This window comes from Drosophila novamexicana, unplaced genomic scaffold, assembly GCF_003285875.2.
Source record: "Drosophila novamexicana strain 15010-1031.04,08,12 unplaced genomic scaffold, DnovRS2.1 tig00000024-arrow-pilon, whole genome shotgun sequence".
Taxonomy (NCBI): Eukaryota; Metazoa; Arthropoda; class Insecta; order Diptera; family Drosophilidae; genus Drosophila; species Drosophila novamexicana.
Genome location: NW_020824768.1, coordinates 2,133,986 through 2,153,524, shown reverse-complemented (window position 1 = coordinate 2,153,524; position 19,539 = coordinate 2,133,986). Strand labels below are relative to the sequence as shown.

Below are 19,539 nucleotides of genomic sequence, written 5' to 3'. Positions count from 1 at the left end.
AACGTTCCTTTCCGATCTGATTGTGAGGGCTGGTCGAATGACATACGTTTCAAAGTATAATATATATTCGATACGAAATAAGTTTGACGGGGGAATCTAATTAATCGAACGACTACTGGGATGAGCTGAGGATTAGAGATTTACTTGGAACGGATATGAGCATTTCGTTTAATTCCTTTAAATTGGCTACTGCAATGAATATATATTTTGTGCATGAGACAGCAAACGAATCAACAGCTAGGCTTGGCATTCATTATTTAAGAATAGGTTTTTCTATTTAACAATTTATCTTGGTAATCAGTTTTCATATCAAATATATTTAATTCGAATTTAACTGCTTTAAACTGCTTGCCGTTTGTGTGTAGAAAGCAGTGTGTATACATTAAAAATGAACTGCTCGTGTACACTGCTTGCCTTTAAACTCATCCTAACAAAGTAAAGCAGTGGCTGTTAAAACACACAGCTCAAATTTATGCAGTCGTTGTGATTCTTTCACATTGGAATTGAGTTTTTCCATTAATATAAACAACCATGTCTTTCCGATATCCCGCCGACATCACACATTATAATATGCTTCAGGTATCTCCTATTCGAACAAACTTAAGCCTTTAACTTTGTCAAAACGGGAATCAGCAGTTTTTGTAGAATATTAATATTGTTTGCCTTTCATAACATTTTCGAGAAATGTTAAGTAACATTACATCAGTAACATTACCGCCGTTAATAGTGTATGATTTCTATCCCTGTAAAGAGTTCTTAAGTAGATTTGCGAGTTTGGCCAAACCACAGATCCATGCTTCTGCAAACATCACCCAATCCCAGCCCACAAAAGGCAACAGTTTGACTATGCAACAATGCCGACAATAGATTTCCATGGAAACCCGGAAAATTCCGCAGTTGTTTATTTTGGATACGACGCAGCCAAACACAACAAATGTCGAGAAAAGCCAGCAATTCCAGAAATATATTTATAAATTTTTATTTACAAAGTGCATACTTATCAAATACGATCAACAGGCTTTGTAAAATGTGTCGGCCTACAAGCTTTTTATACTCTTTATTTTAGCTACAACCACAGTAGAAAAATATAAGTTAAAATTATATATATATATTAAAAACATAGACAATAAGTGTGAAGAACCATAACAATGCCAACGATTCCAAAGCGTGTGCCCATGGGCAGCAAGGGCAACGGCCGCGGCATGGACCTACTCAGCACAGGAGTAACACGCACAGAGGTCACGGAGATGCAGCTCAAATGGCAGGACAAACCGTGTGAGGCGCCACCCTGCAAACAGAGCTTCTGGTGGGCCAGCCAGCCAAAGCCCATCAAAATCAAAGGTTGTCCCAAGTAAGTTTGCACAGATTTCTGGGTGGGCCGTAGACCCAAAGGGGTCAAATACCATACTATAGCCCGGTGAGGTCAATGAATTCAGTAGCCGTCTTTGCCGGCTGATTGACCAAAGAAAACAGAAAACGAAAGTTTTGTCCAGAAGCAGCCGTCATAAATTGCGTAAATCAATTATTTAACACTTGGTGGCATGTTCACCTGCCAGCCAAGGCACGCAACAATGAGCACAGGAACAATATGGCATCCGTATAGACGAGTGGCTCGTGTTGAATATTTGGAGCTGAAAACTGAAATTGACGCAGTTTGTAGCTATAAATGTCGTTAAATGCAAAAATAGACAAGCTAACATTGCGATAATTGTGACAATCGCGGGTCATATAAAGGTTATTTAAATGATATAGCTATGAAATATGAAGCGAGACTTCCATTTAAAACTTTCCCAAGTTTTCCTTGCACTTTGCTTTGATTCGTGCAGCTGATTTTGCACGACCTTGGATCCAGGCTTGGGCTTAGACCTAGGCTTGTCATATAATTAACCAATTATTATAAAACATTTCAGTTTTCTTAAATTAATTCTGCCCCTTGTACTGAGAATATTGCATGCCGTAAATATTTTCATATTCAATTTGCGGGCTAAATTTGATCTCCACCCAAAGTTGCCATCTACCAAATATGGTTAGATTAAAGGAAACTTGGGTGCCAAAGTAATTTATACTTTGGGGGTGGGCAAATTCTTTTTGTGAATTCGACTTGAATTTAATAATGTGACCTCCTCTTAAGCTTCATATATATTCTCTGGTAATAATATCTTTTATGTGTCTACCTTTATGGAACACAATTCGCGCTTTTATCTGGAAATCTAGATCAAGGAGAATTATCCTACACGCCACTAAAAAGCACAGATCATATTTGAAGATAGCCTAATTGAATATAATATATAGAGATAGAGGTATGTTGTTGACATATAGCCAACTAGTTGATTGCCCTTGAAGATAGCGTCTCCTTTCGAAAGCTTTGCACCTTTGACCTTTGTGGCAGCCACGCCTCCCATGTGCGACGCGTCGATAATTCACCAGAAAAAGACTTGACCGCTTGAGGACTTCATTAATTCCGCTTATCAGTGGCACACGACAACTGCTTAAGGTGGAGCTTACAATTGACCTTGGCCATTGACTTCGCCGCAGGAATGGGAACAGGCACAGGCACAGGGACAGGGCGATTCCGAGTAGGCGCCACCCACCTACATTTCAATGTCAGCGAAATGCGTGAAGTCATCTCCGCTCTAGGGTGCGAGGGCTGTGGATTAACGGAAATGCGACACTTGGCTAAAACACCAGCCGTACAGCTTTGGGCTGTGCCAATTTCAAGGACACGCCACATAACGAGGTGGACAGCCAGGAAACGTTTTTAATTGGAAACACGACCCAGCTTGCGCCAACTTTTGCCGAACTCAAGTGGAGTACATAATGCGGCATGCAAATGGCTTTGGCTTCTGGCTAAAGCGAATTTGGCGCCGTTTCAAGTGTGCGGCAACAGTCGACACAGGCAGTTAATTGTTGGCATATGCGAGTCCCCAACACCGAGCCGACCTAAGCTGGTGGCCGGTGGCAACTCCTGCAGCTGTTGGGCTGGGGGGGAGCCACCCCGCCGAGTGACCAGCGGAGGCATGCGATGGCCGAGCTCCGACCGAGGGCCGAGTGCTGCGGTCATTTGGCGTTCGCCAGTCGAACAGTGCGGTACAACGCGTGCTCCTTGCCGTCCACCAGGCCGGACACGGGCAGGACAGGGCAACGAAAAAAAACATAAAAAAAGTATTGATTAACTTTCTTGTGTGTCTACACAATTGTGGCTATTTATACGCGGGCAATGCGTGGTGTGGAGCAAGTGTGATTTGTAAGACAACGCTAGAGGATCATGCCAGAGTCGAACCGCAGCCCCAAGCAGCACATAAATCCAGAACACTTCCCAGACAATAGACCGGAGCAGCCGACCAAGACAGAGCAGCGTGCACAGAACTTCTCCTTTGCCACCAGCTATCCATATGCACCAGGACGCAACAGCAGCAACAACAACAACAACAACTACCACAACTACAACAGCAGCAATTATCCAGTCTACAACGTGCAGCGCTATCAGAGCCCGTACAATTTCCAGCACGTGGTCACCAACGCGTTCTCCGTGCTGCACAACTCCGTGGAGCTAGACTACGAGCAAAGCCCTTACAACAACAAGCCCAATCAGGCCATAGTGCGTCCCATAATACGTGAACAGGCGACGGAACATGTAGATCAGCCAGCCGTTGCCGCCGCGGGCAGCGTTTCGTCCAATCCGCCATTGACGACGCGTTCGTTCTTCTCGCGCAGCACACAGGAGGTGCGCAGCTTTGCCGATGAGCTGAGCCAGAAGCTGCGCTTCCTGGCGCCGGAGGAGAACTACGCAGCCGGTGCTAGCAGTCGGAGCAGCGCCGGCACCGGCGCCTGGCTGGCCACAAAGCAAATGGAACGTCCACGCTTCGAGACGACGGTGCCCACGGGCATATTTCTGCCGCCGCCGCATGAGCTGCAGATGCTGCCCGCATCCATGTTGCGGCGCCATGTCTATGCCTACTCCTCCTACCCCATGATCCTGCACAGCTACTACAATGCCAACAACAACAACAACAACAATAGCCAGAACAAGGACACCAGCCGCCAGATATCGTTAGCTGATAAGGAAAACAAAGCCTCCACTCGCCAGAACGGAGTGCGTGCCACGGCCGCTGTAGCAGCCGCCGCTGCGGCTGCCTCGGCCTCCAAGCCCGACTCCCAATCCCTGGCCGGTGGCCTGCACATAACTAAGGCGCAGTTCCAGCAGCAGCTGCAGCAGCGACGCAACAACGGCGACAAGAGGTAATAAAAACTTGCCCCCCCCTCCCTACCAAACCCCAAGCCCCAACCACCGAACATGGGCTAAATACAGCACAAAATATTTCCATAAATTCAAATGCGAATCAAGGTGGAGGCGGGGAGCGTGGGCCACACACTTTGGGGCTGTCCAGTGGTGGTTCCGTGGCTTGGTGGTTACTCAAGCAACCTGCTTATCGATTGCGGCGTCAACATTTCAATTTGAAATGTTTTTCAATTCGCTTGGAATTTTTAAGTCCAATGTTGATTAATTTATTTGCCGCGTTCGTTAGCGAAATGAGTTTTGCTATCCCTCAGCAAGGACACAGAATGGACATCGACATCGACATCGCAATGTGTCATGCAACGTGCCTATTTCCCTGCACTCCTTCCCTCTCTCTCTTAAATAATTTAAATCAAGATGTTATTGGCGCTGGCAACAACAATTACAGCACAAAAACAAGACTGCTCTAGTCGGCAGTGCCCAACTAGAAGTTACCCTGCACCCAGGGTCAAGTTGTCATTACAAATGTTCCAATTTCTTTCGACATATTTCTACATACCAAAAAAACACACTTTATATAGCGAATGTGCTTCCTCTTCATTCCTTTGTCCTACACTGGCTATAGCGATTTCGTCGGTGTTTATAGTCCGATCTATATTGAACTTTCAGGTCTTAAATATGGCAAGCAAATGTATGATTTATACCAAAGCAAAAGTCTTTAGCTTCAAAAAAGATTTTAATTATTTCAAAAATTGACGAAGTTTTTATTTGTATACTCTATACTGTAGTCGGGTATATCAAACTCTACATTTTTACCTCATACTTAAAAAAGCTAAGTCTCAATATCGGTTTGTATCGATATTTGTAGCCTACGTCCAGATGGGACCGACTCAACACTTTGCCCTGATGAAGAATATATATTCTTAATGGTATCGGCAATGCTACCTTCTACCCTCTTACATACATTTCCACAAAACAAATATACCCTTTGTACCTATTTCGATGGGTTCAGTCTATAAAATGTGCTACAATGGTGGGAAATTTACCTTAAATACCATATAATAAAGCCAGAAACAAAAGAACTGAGAAGGAAGTAAGGCAGCAGGACATTGGACAAACGACATATGTGATTCGTATGAAAATAAAAATAGGAATATGTATTTGTATATGGCCAAAGTGTTGCCCAGTTGTGCGGCTACAAAGTTTTATGTACATGCATGTACAATAAATAAGTTCTTTTTGTTAATGGACACAATTTAATACTCGTAATCTCAGTCTAGATGTGTACATATGTATGTTTACTTTATTGCCATATTATATGAAGTTAAACATCATTAATACATAATTCATATGTTTAAGACTTATATCATATTCCTCTAAAACTGGTATTCTTATTATATTTTAGGCTTAAGATCACTAAAAAAAACAGCTTTCCTTAAAGACTACACCTAGACAGCGGAATATGTCGTTATAAAATCCTCTTCATTCATATAGATAATCTTTCAATCTCTCTAAAATCTGTTACTTTACGTATATCTGTTGAAAGAACTGGAGAGGTGTTTCACATGCCACCTGAACATTTCTCTGCTGCCGCACAGGTCAGCTTATTTTTACTATTTACTCGTATTGGAGTCGTCATTTTGGTTGATTGCTTTGTACTTCAGGACCCAGACCCAGAGACACCTCCTTCGTAGCGCCCCGGATAGCAGACATTTGCCTTTTGGTGGTGCTGCTCCTTGGCTGGCAACTTCAAGTTGACTTCCTGTTTGTGGGCCAGTTTCTGCGCCAACAAACTGAAAAATTTGCATAGGTCACGAGTTCAGGTTCCAGCGCCCAAAGGAGTGCAATGTCTGACAATGTTATATACATACGTACCTCTACATATATGTGTATAAATAAGCAAGTCATAAATTACTGACCAGTCCAGGGGCAAGTGCCAAGTCCTGCGCTCTCTTTAAACTTGTGTAGCAAGAAGGCTTTAATTCTACTTGTGCGATTAAAAGTGGGCTATGCGCTTAGCTCCTCCATCCAATGACCCAAAAGTGTACTGAACTTAACGGAAATTGATTCGAATCGGAGATGACTTGACAAGCATTCGCGCCCCCATTGAGATGTGGGTGCAGCACACAAATTTGATGTTTATCGCCTGAACAGTGCAACAGATTTCGGTATAAATAAGTATGAATACACGAGTGGGGGAGAAGTGTGCTCAGCTAGCCAAGAAGTAGTCGTCGCAGGTTTGTTGAACTAGGTCGAGGTTTACTAATTGCCTTCGTCTCCGCTTTGACTCACTCCAGACCCGTCGTGCCGCCGCCAGAGCCCTACATGAACATGATGTATGACCGTCGCGTCATAAAGGGAAGCAACTTTGGTACCCCGTCAATGCTGGTGAGTGTTAAGACCGGCAGCAGCCCTGACCCGTGAGTAATCGCTTTCGATTTGCAGGCGGAGGTGGATCCGTTCGACAAGGCTGCGGAGATACGGCGCCGCAATATGCTCCGCAAGCGATCGATGCAGTGCCGCAATCAGCGCAATGTCCTGGGCACACCACCTCCAGTGAAGGGCAGGAAGCACGAAAATATACAGACAGAAAAATACTTGGAGAAATTGGTTCAACGTCCGCCGGAGTACTCAGTAGACACACAAACAGATTTGTTCCTGGAGAAGCCGCCTACGCCTCCATATGTTGCCGCCAAAGTGGGCGTTGATGTGGGCACCGAGATTGGCGACGGCGAACTCTTTCACTTTGATGCAGAAGCTCAGCCGATTATTGATGTACTCGTGGATGCCTGCATAGAGCAGAGCATGCTGGAAGTGGCTCACGAAATGGAATTGGCAGCGCTGCGCCGCAAGCAGGAGGAGTACGTACAAAGAAATTAGTTTTAAAAAATGTAAGCTATTAACACATTTCTCATTACAGGTTCCTGGCTCAACGCGAGGCTGAGCTCGCTGAGCTGCGACGTTTGGAAGCCGAGGAGCTGCGTTTGCAGGCTGAGAAGGATCGCCGCTTGCGCCAGGATGCCATTGCCAAGGAGCTGGACGAGGAGATGCAGAAGAGCGTAACGGCCGCTAAGTTATTGCAGGGACACATTGCCAGCCTGGTGCCAGAGGTGCTGGAGAACATTGAGCCGGCCAGCGATGCTGTCAAGAAGGAGCAACTAACGAAGGACATCTGCCCCTGGCTATCTGCTGAGGTTGCCCAAGAAGTGGGCCACATTGTGGACTCTCGCGAGATACTCACAGCCATCATACTGGAGATTATCAAACAGCGTGCAGCTGCTTACATCGACTACAAAGAAGAGGAGACCGAGCCATCATCGTCAGATGTCGGCATTTGTGAAGAGGAGGGATGCATGCTCGACGATATGGAGACATGCCCATACGAGCCGGAAATTGAATATTCTGATTGTCCAGAGCCGCCGCCAGAGCCACCACATCTGTAAGGAGGACAGCAATTATAAATAAAATAAGATATGATTTGGTTAACTTCAGTTTTGAGTTTGAGGCGCGCCCGTTGGTCGTTAAGTGCATACTAACAAATCCAAAGTGCAGCTTTGTTATTGTGTCTGGCAACAAGCGGGCGTGCCTCGGCCGCCGCATGTTGCCACACACAATTCCATTGGCGCGAATATTGTTGCATCAAAAGTAAGCAAATATTGTTAAAGGTTTATGTTTTACCGGAGTATTCAACAATAAAGACAAAAAAAAAAATTAAAAGCTAAACGTAATTGCTGGAAGCCGTTACAAGACAGTGTTGTAAACCAAACAATTTACCACAAATATTGGTATTTTTATGATATGTTTGGTATTATTTGGCTTGCCTGTCTACAGCCACACCGAACAATCAAAACAGTCCAGCATGTCCAAAATATTCACACCTACAAATCAAATACGTCTTACAAATGTGGCCATTGTGAGGCTAAAGAAGGCTGGAAAGCGCTTTGAGATCGCCTGCTATAAAAACAAGGTGCTGTCCTGGCGCAACAACAGGTAAAATAATGCAAGCATGCGAGATATGCATGACTCACAAACTGAACCGATTTCCACAGCGAAAAGGACATCGATGAGGTGCTGCAGACGCACACCATCTTCACTAATGTGTCCAAGGGACAGACAGCTAAAAAGGATGAGCTGGTGAAGGCATTCGGCGCCAAGGATGAAACTGAAATTTGTAAGGAAATCTTGAGCAAAGGCGAACTGCAGGTGTCAGAGAAGGAGCGACACAGTGTGCTGGACTCACAGCTCAATAGCATAGTCAACAGTGTAGCAGCACTTTGCGTAAATCCCGAAACACGTCGTCCGTATCCGGCCTCCATCATAGAGAAGTCTCTGAAGGATGCACACTTCTCCGTCAAGATGAACAAGAACACCAAGCAGAACACTCTGGAGGCAATCAAAATGCTGCGCGACCATATGCCCATAGAGCGCTCGCGCATGAAGCTGCGTGTGAGCTTTGCCGGCAAGGAGGGAAGCGGTAAGTTAAAGGATGCGGTTGTCAAGCTGGCCAACGCCGTCGAGCACGAAGAATGGGAGGAATCAACGCTGCATCTGACGCTGCTCATCGATCCCGGCCAGTATCGCGTCATAGACGAGCTGGTGCGCAATGAAACCAAGGGCAAAGGCCTATTGGAGCTGCTCGAACTCAAGGAAGTTGTTGAGAGCGATGAGCTGTTCTAGACATTAAACGACTTGTATAAAATATATAATTGATTATTATTGTTAACAAAATTTTGAATGCATAAAGATTAAAACTGTAGGGCGTGAGTGTTGGCAGTTGCTTCACTTTCGCTTCTTCAAGTTTTCAAATCGGCGCGACAGTTCATCAAAGTCAATTTCATCGTCATCCCCGCGCTTGTCCCCGCCTGGCACATCCGGCAAATCGTTCGGCACGTTGGGCAGCGATGGCAAATCCATCGGTGGCGGTGCGCTGGGCTGCTCCGGTCCGCCGGGCGGCAGCTTTGATCGAGGTTGAGGTTTCGGTTTGTTGGCATTCTGCAGCGAGAAAGGCAATTATCAGTACATGATTTTCTTGTGATTCAGGTGTAAATAGAAATCGTGTGCGTCGTTGCGACGTATGGGTCAAGAGCGAGTCGCTGACCTGCAAATTAACGGGATTAATCGAGGAGTAACGTGGCGGTGGATCATTTTGCGGTTTGGGGCGCTGTTATGCAAAATAAAAAGTTCAGTAAATAAAATCATAAATAATGAAATCATATATAATCATAAGCGGCAATAGCAGGAAGAATAGAAAGCTGACACCACGACCATGACTCATTGTGTTCTCTACACTTACACGCACATTCGTGACGCCACAAAGACAACGAGACAACGGAGCGACGATACGTTTGGGTTATAGTAAGTAAAGGGGGGTAAACGAAAAGCAAGTTAGTTTTGGCCCATGTCCAGGCATACTACGCGTCGCTAACGTACCAAAATATTCTCGTCCGGACTGCCAGAGCCATCCGACTCACCGTTGTTGGTTTTAGTTTCGTGCTAAAATTGCACAATCATGCAAGGACATGCAGAAAGCTCAGCATTGAAAATACAGCATTAACCATTTACTTACATTTATAAAATTCGTATTCAAATCCTTCTCTTCTGCGCACTTGCCCTGCGCCGAAGTCGATGCCGGCGGCTGATTGGGCGGTATATTATATGCAAATGGTGGCGGCGGCTGAATCGGAGATGGAGCGGCACAGGCTCCTCCACCAACACCACCACCACCGCCGCCGCCGCCGCTGCCACCAAAGGGCGGATAGTTGAATGGCTTACTGCTGGGCGGCAGTGGCATATCTGGCAGCTGTGGCATTGCTGGGTAGCCAATGAAGCCCATTTGGGGCGGAGCAGGCGCGCCTCCGCCGCCGCCGCCGCCACCACTAAGATTATTGCGATCTGACAAATCGATTAGATGATGCTGCTGATCGGGCTTTTGCTCCTCCTGCATGACCTGTGGATCAGGCTCGTATTCGATGTTGTAGTTCTTGGCAATGGCTATTAAGTAGTTCTCCACAAGCAGCTTGGGCGGCGCCTGGAGCGTCAGCTTGTGCATCAGCTTCTCCGAGACAAAATGCTCACCGGTGGCGGTGCGCGAATGCTCCGCAAACTGTGGCCCATACTTCTGGATAAAGATGTCAGAGATGATCTTCAGCTCGCCAATGTCGCTCTGCAAGCGAGGGCACACCCAAACAAGGCTTGACACCGGCTCGGCTATGCCAGCATCCAGCTCCTTCATTTGCTGTATCAAGCCAAAGCGTGCCAGCAACAGATCGCAGTACATTTCCACAATTTCCATGGCCTCCACCAGATAATCCTCACTGTAAATGGTTTAGAATATATTCAGACTTGTCAGCTGGCCATTGGAATAGGCAAATAACCTACCGTATAATATGCTCCACTCGTATGCGTGCCCGTTCTATTTTACCTGTAGCGAGGTAGTCGGCTATTTCCTTGCGGGACTTTTGCGTGAGCTCCGCCTTCTTTTTTTCTAGCAACTTGAGACGATTCTGCGCTAGGCGCAGATTTGTCTTGAGTTTGTTATAGTTGGGGCCACTGGAGAACATCTTGTCACCTGTAGCTGAATTCAGTCAGTGTCTACTATTTACAATAATTTTCTCTTTATGGATGATTCACTTGATTAGGGAAAAACAAACTCTTTGTGTGACGTCACGGGCTGGTGCTGCCAACTATTGGGAACAAAATACATTAAATTTTGCTTAACAAAAAAACCGTTGGGATATCTAATATCAAAGATTCATCAAAAATAATAATTCCTAATAATCTTTTGAATTTTAACAACTGTCATGCTAGCTTATCTCATCTTTTCTTAGAACAAATTTAGATATTTTTATTAAAAACCAGGCAATCTTATTAAAATAAAAGATTTGTTTTATTGTTTAATGAATATGCACGTAATTTTATTATTATAAGCTTTTCAACAAATTCATGTAAGGAGAAATACAAAATTTTAAAAATATATCTATAATTAAATAAAAAGTGATAGCGATCGGTAACTATATAATGTAAGGGATTTTATCAAATACCACCGTTTAAGTATACACCTAAGTGTGCAGCCCTGCCAACTCGACCGAAATGTATAGCTGCGTATTTTTACCACACTACTATGCTGTGTGTTGTTGGCTTCATCTTCCTCTTCAAAATAATTCGCAAGAGCTGCGCGCTCCTTTCGCGCTGCACAAGACTTTGTTCAAATTGCCATTAATTCGGATTTTAATTACCAAAACAATTAGTGCATTAAGACAAGGCAACCATGCGGACAATGTGTTTTATAAAGGCAAAAGTGTCGCACGCGCGATTAGTCAGGAAAATTGTGAAAATTAAGAAAACTCCAGTGATAAGTGGCTTTCGGGCATTTAGTGGTCCCCCAAAATTCACTCAGCGCCCTACATGCCAACTAGAGGTACCACTATACATTAGACGTAAACGCGCCAGAAGTAGACGTCGATAAAAGTGCAAAACAAAACACAACGCTGAAAATATTTGTAAACAGCTGTCGGCCAAACTGCCGCCAGATGGCGCCGCCTCGCCTCGCTTGTTGGCATTGCCAGCTGCAAGTAAACGCCATATTTGATTCTGCCTCGTCGCTTTGGTGTTTGTTAAAGAAAGCGAATTTTCATACAAACAGCATAATTTGATGCTGATGCATATTGTGACTGAAATTTAAAAATAAAAGAAAATGATTTGAATATTACGTGCGAATGAGTGTGCGTTTTATATCGTGAGTTGTATAGCAACAACTGGCCAAGGCCCAGAAAGGTAAAAAAAAGATGATGCGAAAAGGAAAATTGCGCTGCTGCCTTACGAGGCATGTGACGTCACAGACACACACGCACTCACTGCGTACAAAATAATTCATGGCACAAAACCAACTACAACGTGTCCCTTTTGCAGCGTTTGCCATGGAACAATACATCGTACATAGCAACAGTGAGGACATGGACATGAAGCCCGTCTACTCGGACCTGCAAGTGGTGCAAGTACCGCACGACGAAGTCAGTGTAAGTACAATAACATGAACCGACCGAGCTGAACTCTGACTTAAAGTATCTCGCCCGACAGTCTCTCGTCCTGCAGGACGATCAGCAACTGGTGTTCAGTGATCAGCAGCAAGTTGTCTACCAGACCGCCGCCCCCGCGCAGTATCAACAACCGCAGCAGACGACAACCGCGAGTCACTACATTATAGGCGCCGAGCTGCAGCAGCAACAGCAGCAGCAGCAGGAAGTGCAGCAACAACAGCAGCAGCAGCAGCAGGTGGTTATGCACCATCAGCATCAGCAGGTGCACTACCAGCAGCAACAGCAGGAGGTCCAGCAGCAGCAGCAGCAACAGTTGCGTCTGGAGCAACAGCAGCAATATGTGCAACAACAGCCCGCCATTCAGCACACGCAACAAATCTATTACACATCAGACCAAGTGCTGCAGCCCAATACCATTGTGCAGCATGCATCCATGCAGCAGCTGCAACAGCAGCAGCAACAGAAGAAACAGCAGCAACAGCAAGTGCTGCAACAGCAACACCAGCAACAGTACCAACAGCAGCAGCAGCAGCACACCGCCTATCAACAGCAAACCACGTCGCTGGTGCAGGCCACTCCTCAACAGCAGCAGCAGCAGCAGTTGCTGCAGAGCCCGCAGCATCAGCAGCAAACGCTGCAGCTGCAAACGGCACCAGCGCAACAGCAGCAGCCGCAACAACATCCGCAGATTGTCTACCGCATGACGACCACGCAACAACAGCAGCGCCAAATAAGCGTAAGCATTTTGAATAAGACACCTCATAAGAACCCTTTATGGAAATGGGCTACGGACGTAAGCAATTCCTTGATGGGTACAAAAATGTATGTGTATCAGAATCGTGCTCATATCTCTATAGATTTTCAAAAAATATCCAATAATTCGACCCATAAAATGATTAAATTGAAGGCCGTAGTTGAATTGAATTTTCTTCGAAAACCGGCCAATCAATTGATTAGAATTGTTTGCAAATTTCAGTTACCTCTTTTTAATTAGTTCGTTTTTATTTGGTCGCGTTTTCCGAGCTGCGCGTTTCAGACCCAAGTATACTATTAATACACAAGAACAAAAGGGACGAGTTAAGATCTTAAAAGGAGCTCTTAACTCGACGAGCTGAAAAGGGAAACTGAAAGTAGTTTATGACAGTAGAATGATTACATCAAAGGCCGAGTTGATTGTTAGTAATCGGCATGTTCGTAACGAGCTGTTAATCTTTATTATGACAGCTCTCTCAGCCTACGACAAGTCGAACTTTATACTTTTATTATTCAACAAATGAGAAACAACAAATAATTCATTAAGAAAAACATCCTAGTCCCAATGACTGCCCCATATTAGTCTCAGTTTCTCTGGTTTCGGAAATGCATTGATATTATTTAGGTTTATGTGTGAGTTGTGTCGACAAAGAAAACAATACGATATATAGACTAATGCGAATAATTTGCTTGCAGATGCTCAACAACACGCATGTGATTGTGCAACAGCCGACAGGACAGCAGGTGTTGATACAGGCCCCACAGCACCAGGAGCTGATTATGCGACAGGCCACTGGCATTCCACAGCAGGGTATCAATATTCACGCGTACAACAATCGAGTAGTGTACACCACCTCGCCCCAGCAACAGCAACAACAGCAGCACGTACTGCAACAACACGTGCAGCAGCAGCAGCAGCAGCAACAACAACTACATCTACAGGCCCAGACCACACATCTTGTGCAGACGCGCGTCGTGCCGCAGCAAACAGGCAACGTCGTCTATCAGCAAGTGCAATTGCCCAAACCGCCACTGCAGCAGCAACAGCAGCCGCAGCCACAGCAGCAGCAACAACAGCAGCAGCAGCAACAAGGACAGGTGCAGGTGCAGCAGCAGCAGTCACAGCTGGTGACCACAGCCACAGGAGCACAACTGGTGCGCTCACCATTCCGCGGTAAAGCAACGCGTGGAAGTGCCGTCATTGCCAGACAACCCATTGGAACTGCGGTAACAACGCGTGCGGCTTTGGCGCCCACTCTGGTGCGGCAAATGCGACCTCGTGGCGGCCTTCAGACCGTAACGGGTGGCATTGTGAGAAGTGTGCGGCAGCCGGGAGTGCGACCCACTCGCACGCAGCTGGTGGTACAGACAAGCGCTGCCGGCGAGGGCCAGACAATGCAGCTGGTGACCCAGCCACAGATGGCCAAGCAAATTACTATAACGAATCTGGGCCAGCCCACAGTGACGGCGCCGGGCCAGCAGATGCAGCCGCGACATATATATCGCCAAGTGGTCAGCGAGCCGTCTGCCAATGCTCAGCAGCAACATCAACAGATGGTCGTGATGCGTCAACCGCCGTTGCGCTATCGGACCGCTTCGGCGCCAACGGCGGCAGCGCCTGCACCCAATAGCAACACGATGGGCTTGGATCTGGAGGAGAGCATACAGGCGGTGGTGGTAAAGAAAGAGCAACAGCAGCAAAAGCCAGCGGCCAATCTGCCTATGCAGCTCGCAACGGGCGGCAACACCACGTTGACCACCTACTACCAGCAGAGCTCGGCCGCCAACAGCAGCAGCGAAGAGGAGCAGCAGCAGCAGCAGCCCCCGCAACAGCAACAACAACAACAGCAACTACAACAGGCTCAGCAGCCTGGTGTGCGCACTGCCAGCGGATCCAGCATGAGCCTGGCAGAATACAAGAAGCGTCAAACCATGGCAAGTTCACCGGCTCCTACGGCCACGGGCACCGCTGGACTCACGACCATGCGAACGGCAGCGCCTGCCACTCTGGTGCGGTCGGTGCCCAAGTTGACGCAGACTGCGCCGCAGCCTCAGGCAACACAGCAGCAGCAACAACAACAACAACAACAGCAGCAGCAGCAACAACCCAACGCAGCTGCCGCACCGCGCATTATGCAACCTCAGCAGCGGGTACTTGCCACAGCGCCACCCCAGCCACAGCCGCAGGCGTCGTCCGTGCAACAAACATCGCACAACAACTACGAGATTCATTCGCAGCACGTGCTGAATAATCGCGCCGGTCAGCCCATTGCGGATCGCGATCGCAACAGCGCCAAAATGTTGGTCATTCTCGCCTCCGGGGAGCAGCGTCTGATAACGTTTACACTGCCGCGGGAGTCGTGTACCGTGCAGGATCTGCTGGAGCAGGTTTGCGTGCCTTTCGACAACAGCACCACCATCCAATGCGTGGAGCATCACGGCGCCAATGTCGACTTCGTAGTCACCGTGGGCTTTTCCGTCAACGAATCTGCCAGTGAACTGATTTCACGCGCTGAGGAGAGTCTCCAAATGAATCGACAGCAGGAGAACGCCGCCGCAGCAGCAACTACAACGCCTGCCTACAATCAACAGCCGACAACAGCGGCCAGTGCAGCAGCTGCCGAGCAGGTTAAGCGAGATGCAACAGCCGCCAGCACAGGCAGTTCTTCCACGGCTGTGATTGCGCCATCGGAAGGACCCAAGCTCATTGACGGCTTCTATGCCGTCTGCCAGCTGTGCGGCTTTACGGGCATGGACCATGCCAAGTGTGAACGATGTAAACGAGTATTCCAGGAGCCGCCCAAACGCAAATCCTATGTAACCAAGTCTTCGAATGCCTCCGTGGCTTCCATAGCTGGCGCAGGCACATTGGCGGGCGAGCCGGCGACAGCGGCAGACAAGAAACGTGAACTGGCACGTCTCAACAAACAGGTGGGCGGCGTTGGTGGCACTTTCGCGCCTGGCTCTAGCAACGTGCGGGGCAGGGGCATGGCAATAAGAGGCGGACGCACGCGCAGCGGTCGGCGAGTGGCCGAGGCGGATCCCGTTGTGTTGCTCAGCAGTGAGGATGAGGCTGAACAGGACGAGTCCAATGGCGATGCTGGCAATGTAAGTAGAGACAACAGATTTTCTGAAAATATTGACGTTACATGACCATTTGCCGCCTCAGTTCCCCACCACAAATGCCAAACGTAATTCGAATGGAAGCGTTAATCAACTGCCTGCTGCATTTGCCTGTGATCCAATACTGCCCGAGGTGGACGAGGAAGCATTATACAAAGGTAAGCGAACAGCAAAAACATTAAGATATCAATTTCAATTTAAAGTGGAATTTAATAGTAGGAGCTACGCCATTAGGATTTATTGATCTTGAGTTTTTTTATTCAAAAGGCGCACTTTATCTCTATTGTTTTTGCATCCCTGGCTTTGATAAATTACTATGTATATGCATGTGCCGTAATTTAATGTTGGCAATGATTTGCGCACGGTTGCATTTGCTGTATAAGACGCTAGGTGGCGCTCGAACACCACGCCATTTTTCATACAAGAGTATAGAAAGAAGAAGAATAACGCAAGGCGAATGCGTATTGGAGAAGTTCCTAACTTCTGCTGCATTAGAATTTGCCGTTTGTTGCTAGATTTTTTTAGTTTGTTATGAGTTTGACGCAATAACTAATTTTTAAAGCAAATAGTCCAACAATGAGTGATGAAGGTAAGCGGCATAGGCAGCAATAAACTAAAAGTGAAAAAAATGTGACTGACAGCCGCCACTGCGACAAACAGATGCAGCCACATGTATTAAAGAAAAGAAACCAAATCAATTATAATACAAACTGTATGCAACTTTATGTTTCAATGCAGACTTTGTACGCGGAGATGTTACCGATCTGTCCGATATGCCCGATGGCGAAACATTTACCACCGAACTGACCTGCAAATGTCTGCGCCTGATGCCCTATCGTTTTATGTTAACCGAACCGGTAAGTGGACAACTCCTACTCGATTTTTTAAATTCTAATTATGTGTTGCCTCTGCCAAATGCAGGTTACCTTCACCTCAAAGGGCGTGCGCTTGGCCGGAGTGCTACCGGACAAGGACGAGAAGTTTGTGCTCCACATATACAAGCACGAGGTGATCAAGGTTATTGCACACTTTGCTAGCTACGAGCAGGCGCAGCCGCTGGTCACGCTCTACATGCTGAAGACCTGCGCTCAGTATGTGAAGTCGCAGCTGCAGCTGCCCGAAGATGCGCCCAATGAACGTAAGTAGCGACGGTTTTTACTTTTGAGCAGCTATTAACGATTCCCATTTCTCCTTTCTATTCTCCTAAAGAGTTTGGCGTCAAGTGGCACGGCAGCTTTCACGAACGCCGCTTAATATTGCTCTTTGATACGATCAGTTTTTCGGCTCGTGAGACCCTCAAGTCTATGTTTAGTTTTCTGGATGAAATCTCATCGCGTGATGCGGCGGAAATATTGGAGCGTATCGCGGACTCAGATCGCAAGGCACTGGACAAGCCCACACAGCTGGCACCGCGACAGCTGCGTCCTGACGAGCAGGTCAGTCTGCTTATGTACCCGCCCAAGGGCACGGGCGGACTATGCATACGCATGGAGGATTACGTTTGCCTAACCAAGGAGTCGTACTTGAATGACATTATCATTGATTTTTATCTGCTTTGGCTGCGCAACACGCTGATACCAGAGGCTCAGCGAGAGCGTACTCACATTTTTAGCACATTCTTTTACAAGCGCCTCACAACGCTGACACGTCCAACGGACGTAAAACAGACTGCGGCACAGAAGCGTCATGCACGCGTCCAGAAATGGACAAAACTAGTTGATATATTTGATAAGGATTTTATCATAGTGCCCATTAATGAGCAATCGCATTGGTTCCTGGCCATCATCTGTTTCCCCTGCCTGAAAGGCCCCGTCACTTTCGACACCAATCAGCCTGTGGAGCCGCAACACCTCAAGCGTGCGCGCGGCAAGAAGGTCGCTCTGCAGATTGGCAACACAACAATAACACCGCTGTCCAAACGGGAGACAGTCACGCTGCCGGCCATGCCCAGCGAAATCTGTCGTATTGCCGACGACGAAAGCGAACGAGATGAGGCTGAGGGCGATGACAGCGATATGGCATCTGAGGTTAGTGAGAACTCGAATCCACCTATCAGCAAGGAACCGACAGCTGCGCCAGCGGCAACGCCAGCAGCACCCACGACGACAACGCCGACGTCTTCGGGACCCGCACGAGCAAGTAACGACGACGTGCCGGCTGTGAAGCAGCCTTTGATTTTAATCTTTGACTCTCTGGCGGGTGCCTCGCGCAGTCGAGTGGTGGCCACGCTGCGCGATTATCTGACATGCGAATACAAGGTGAAGAAGCCGGATGCGCAGGCGCACATATTCAACAAGGATAACATGCCGGGACATTGCGTCAAGGTGCCGCAACAGAACAATTTTACCGACTGCGGCCTCTATCTACTGCAGTATGTGGAGCATTTCTTCAAGGATCCCATTAAGGATTACAGGCTGCCCATCAAGCAGCTTACCAATTGGTTCGATTATCTTACCGTCACCAAGAAGCGCGAGGACATCGCCCAGCTGATACAGCAGCTGATGGATGACAGCAACACACAGCAGCCACGGCTCATTTTGCCCGTAATCGAGTTTCCAACTCTCAATGGCCAGTTGGTTGAGTATCCCGAGGAGACGGAGAGCGCCGAGTTTGAGGAGGAGGAGGGACACGAAGACGAGGAACACGCTAGTGATATGGTAAGAAGCCCCCTCAACAGGCAACCATCATGCAGAGATATTAATTACGCCTCTACATTCTAATGTGACAGCACGAGGATAGCACACCCACTGAAATGGAGGTGGATCCCACGGTTGAGGAACTGCAGCAGGCACAGGCTTCAAAGGCGTCCGCACAAACCGTGACAACAACTACGACAACCACCAGCCCCACTGTGATGACAGGAACGACGACGCGCAGATTTGTCCTCAAGCGTCGCCTGCAAAACGGTGCCTCCGCTTCGCCAAGCAATGGCAATGGAGCGAATGCTGGAGAGAACAATAACAGTAACCAGGTGGTGATGCCACAACTGGTCAGCACCTCCCCCCTCAGTAACAGCAGCACACCCAGCTCCCTGATAGCAAAAGGGGTTGCCGCCAGCGTTGGCACTGGCAGCCTTAAGATTCGCAAGATCGAACCATAGCACTCGGGTGCAGACCCTGTCGCAGATATGCCTCCGCTGCAGCTGCTGCAGTTGTTGCGCCCATTGTAAATAATAAAAATAAAAAAATTTATTATACAAACATTAAAAATAAATATGCCCAACATTTCTTAAATTAATTATAATTATAAAAAACAAAACTCGTCAAATATATTGAATAATGAAGTTACACGGAAAACTCCATTCATTTGTGCAGAAAATTTAAAAGTGCGCTTGTTTTGATTTAATGCTCTTGCAATCTGTGTGTGGGCGTGTAAACTTTCAATTTCTAA

At 47.2% G+C, this 19,539-nt stretch overlaps 4 protein-coding genes across 10 annotated transcripts; 3 read left to right on the top strand and 1 right to left on the bottom strand.

Moving 5' to 3' along the window:
• The first annotated feature begins 1,148 nt into the window (after positions 1–1,148).
• Positions 1,149–7,891, top strand: LOC115771060 (radial spoke head protein 3 homolog B). Its single transcript, XM_030716611.1, has 4 exons — positions 1,149–1,351; positions 6,535–6,625; positions 6,683–7,098; positions 7,158–7,891. The coding sequence occupies exons 1-4, from the start codon at positions 1,149–1,151 to the stop codon at positions 7,678–7,680; spliced, it is 1,233 nt and encodes a 410-aa protein (XP_030572471.1). The 3' UTR covers positions 7,681–7,891.
• A 184-nt stretch (positions 7,892–8,075) lies between these two features.
• On the top strand, positions 8,076–9,043 carry LOC115771066 (ribosome maturation protein SBDS). Its single transcript, XM_030716618.1, has 2 exons — positions 8,076–8,227; positions 8,287–9,043. Exons 1-2 carry the CDS (start codon positions 8,097–8,099, stop codon positions 8,912–8,914), a joined length of 759 nt encoding a protein of 252 aa, XP_030572478.1. The 5' UTR covers positions 8,076–8,096; the 3' UTR covers positions 8,915–9,043.
• On the bottom strand, positions 8,993–10,981 carry LOC115771057 (IST1 homolog). 6 transcript variants are annotated; one of them, XM_030716606.1, is made up of 6 exons: positions 10,868–10,981; positions 10,616–10,811; positions 9,804–10,551; positions 9,668–9,730; positions 9,336–9,398; positions 8,993–9,229 (listed from the first exon to the last, which is right to left on the bottom strand). In XM_030716606.1, exons 2-6 carry the CDS (start codon positions 10,795–10,797, stop codon positions 9,017–9,019), a joined length of 1,269 nt encoding a protein of 422 aa, XP_030572466.1. In that variant the 5' UTR covers positions 10,798–10,811; positions 10,868–10,981; the 3' UTR covers positions 8,993–9,016. The 6 variants fall into 6 exon arrangements, 5 of the variants coding, with proteins under 5 accessions (XP_030572466.1, XP_030572465.1, XP_030572468.1 ...); XM_030716605.1 differs by having other exon boundaries at positions 10,616–10,805; positions 10,868–10,980; XR_004018915.1 differs by lacking the exon at positions 10,868–10,981 and having other exon boundaries at positions 9,203–9,229; positions 9,336–9,520; positions 10,616–10,861.
• Positions 10,982–11,951: 970 nt separating this feature from the next.
• LOC115771042 (sentrin-specific protease 6) lies at positions 11,952–19,347 on the top strand. Of its 2 annotated transcripts, XM_030716581.1 has the most exons (9): positions 11,952–12,010; positions 12,146–12,252; positions 12,314–13,009; positions 13,723–16,134; positions 16,196–16,307; positions 16,888–17,006; positions 17,071–17,287; positions 17,359–18,806; positions 18,878–19,347. In XM_030716581.1, the coding sequence occupies exons 2-9, from the start codon at positions 12,154–12,156 to the stop codon at positions 19,247–19,249; spliced, it is 5,475 nt and encodes a 1,824-aa protein (XP_030572441.1). In that variant the 5' UTR covers positions 11,952–12,010; positions 12,146–12,153; the 3' UTR covers positions 19,250–19,347. The 2 variants fall into 2 exon arrangements, with proteins under 2 accessions (XP_030572441.1, XP_030572442.1); XM_030716582.1 differs by lacking the exons at positions 11,952–12,010; positions 12,146–12,252; positions 12,314–13,009; positions 13,723–16,134; positions 16,196–16,307 and adding an exon at positions 16,638–16,738.
• The last annotated feature ends 192 nt before the right edge of the window (positions 19,348–19,539 follow it).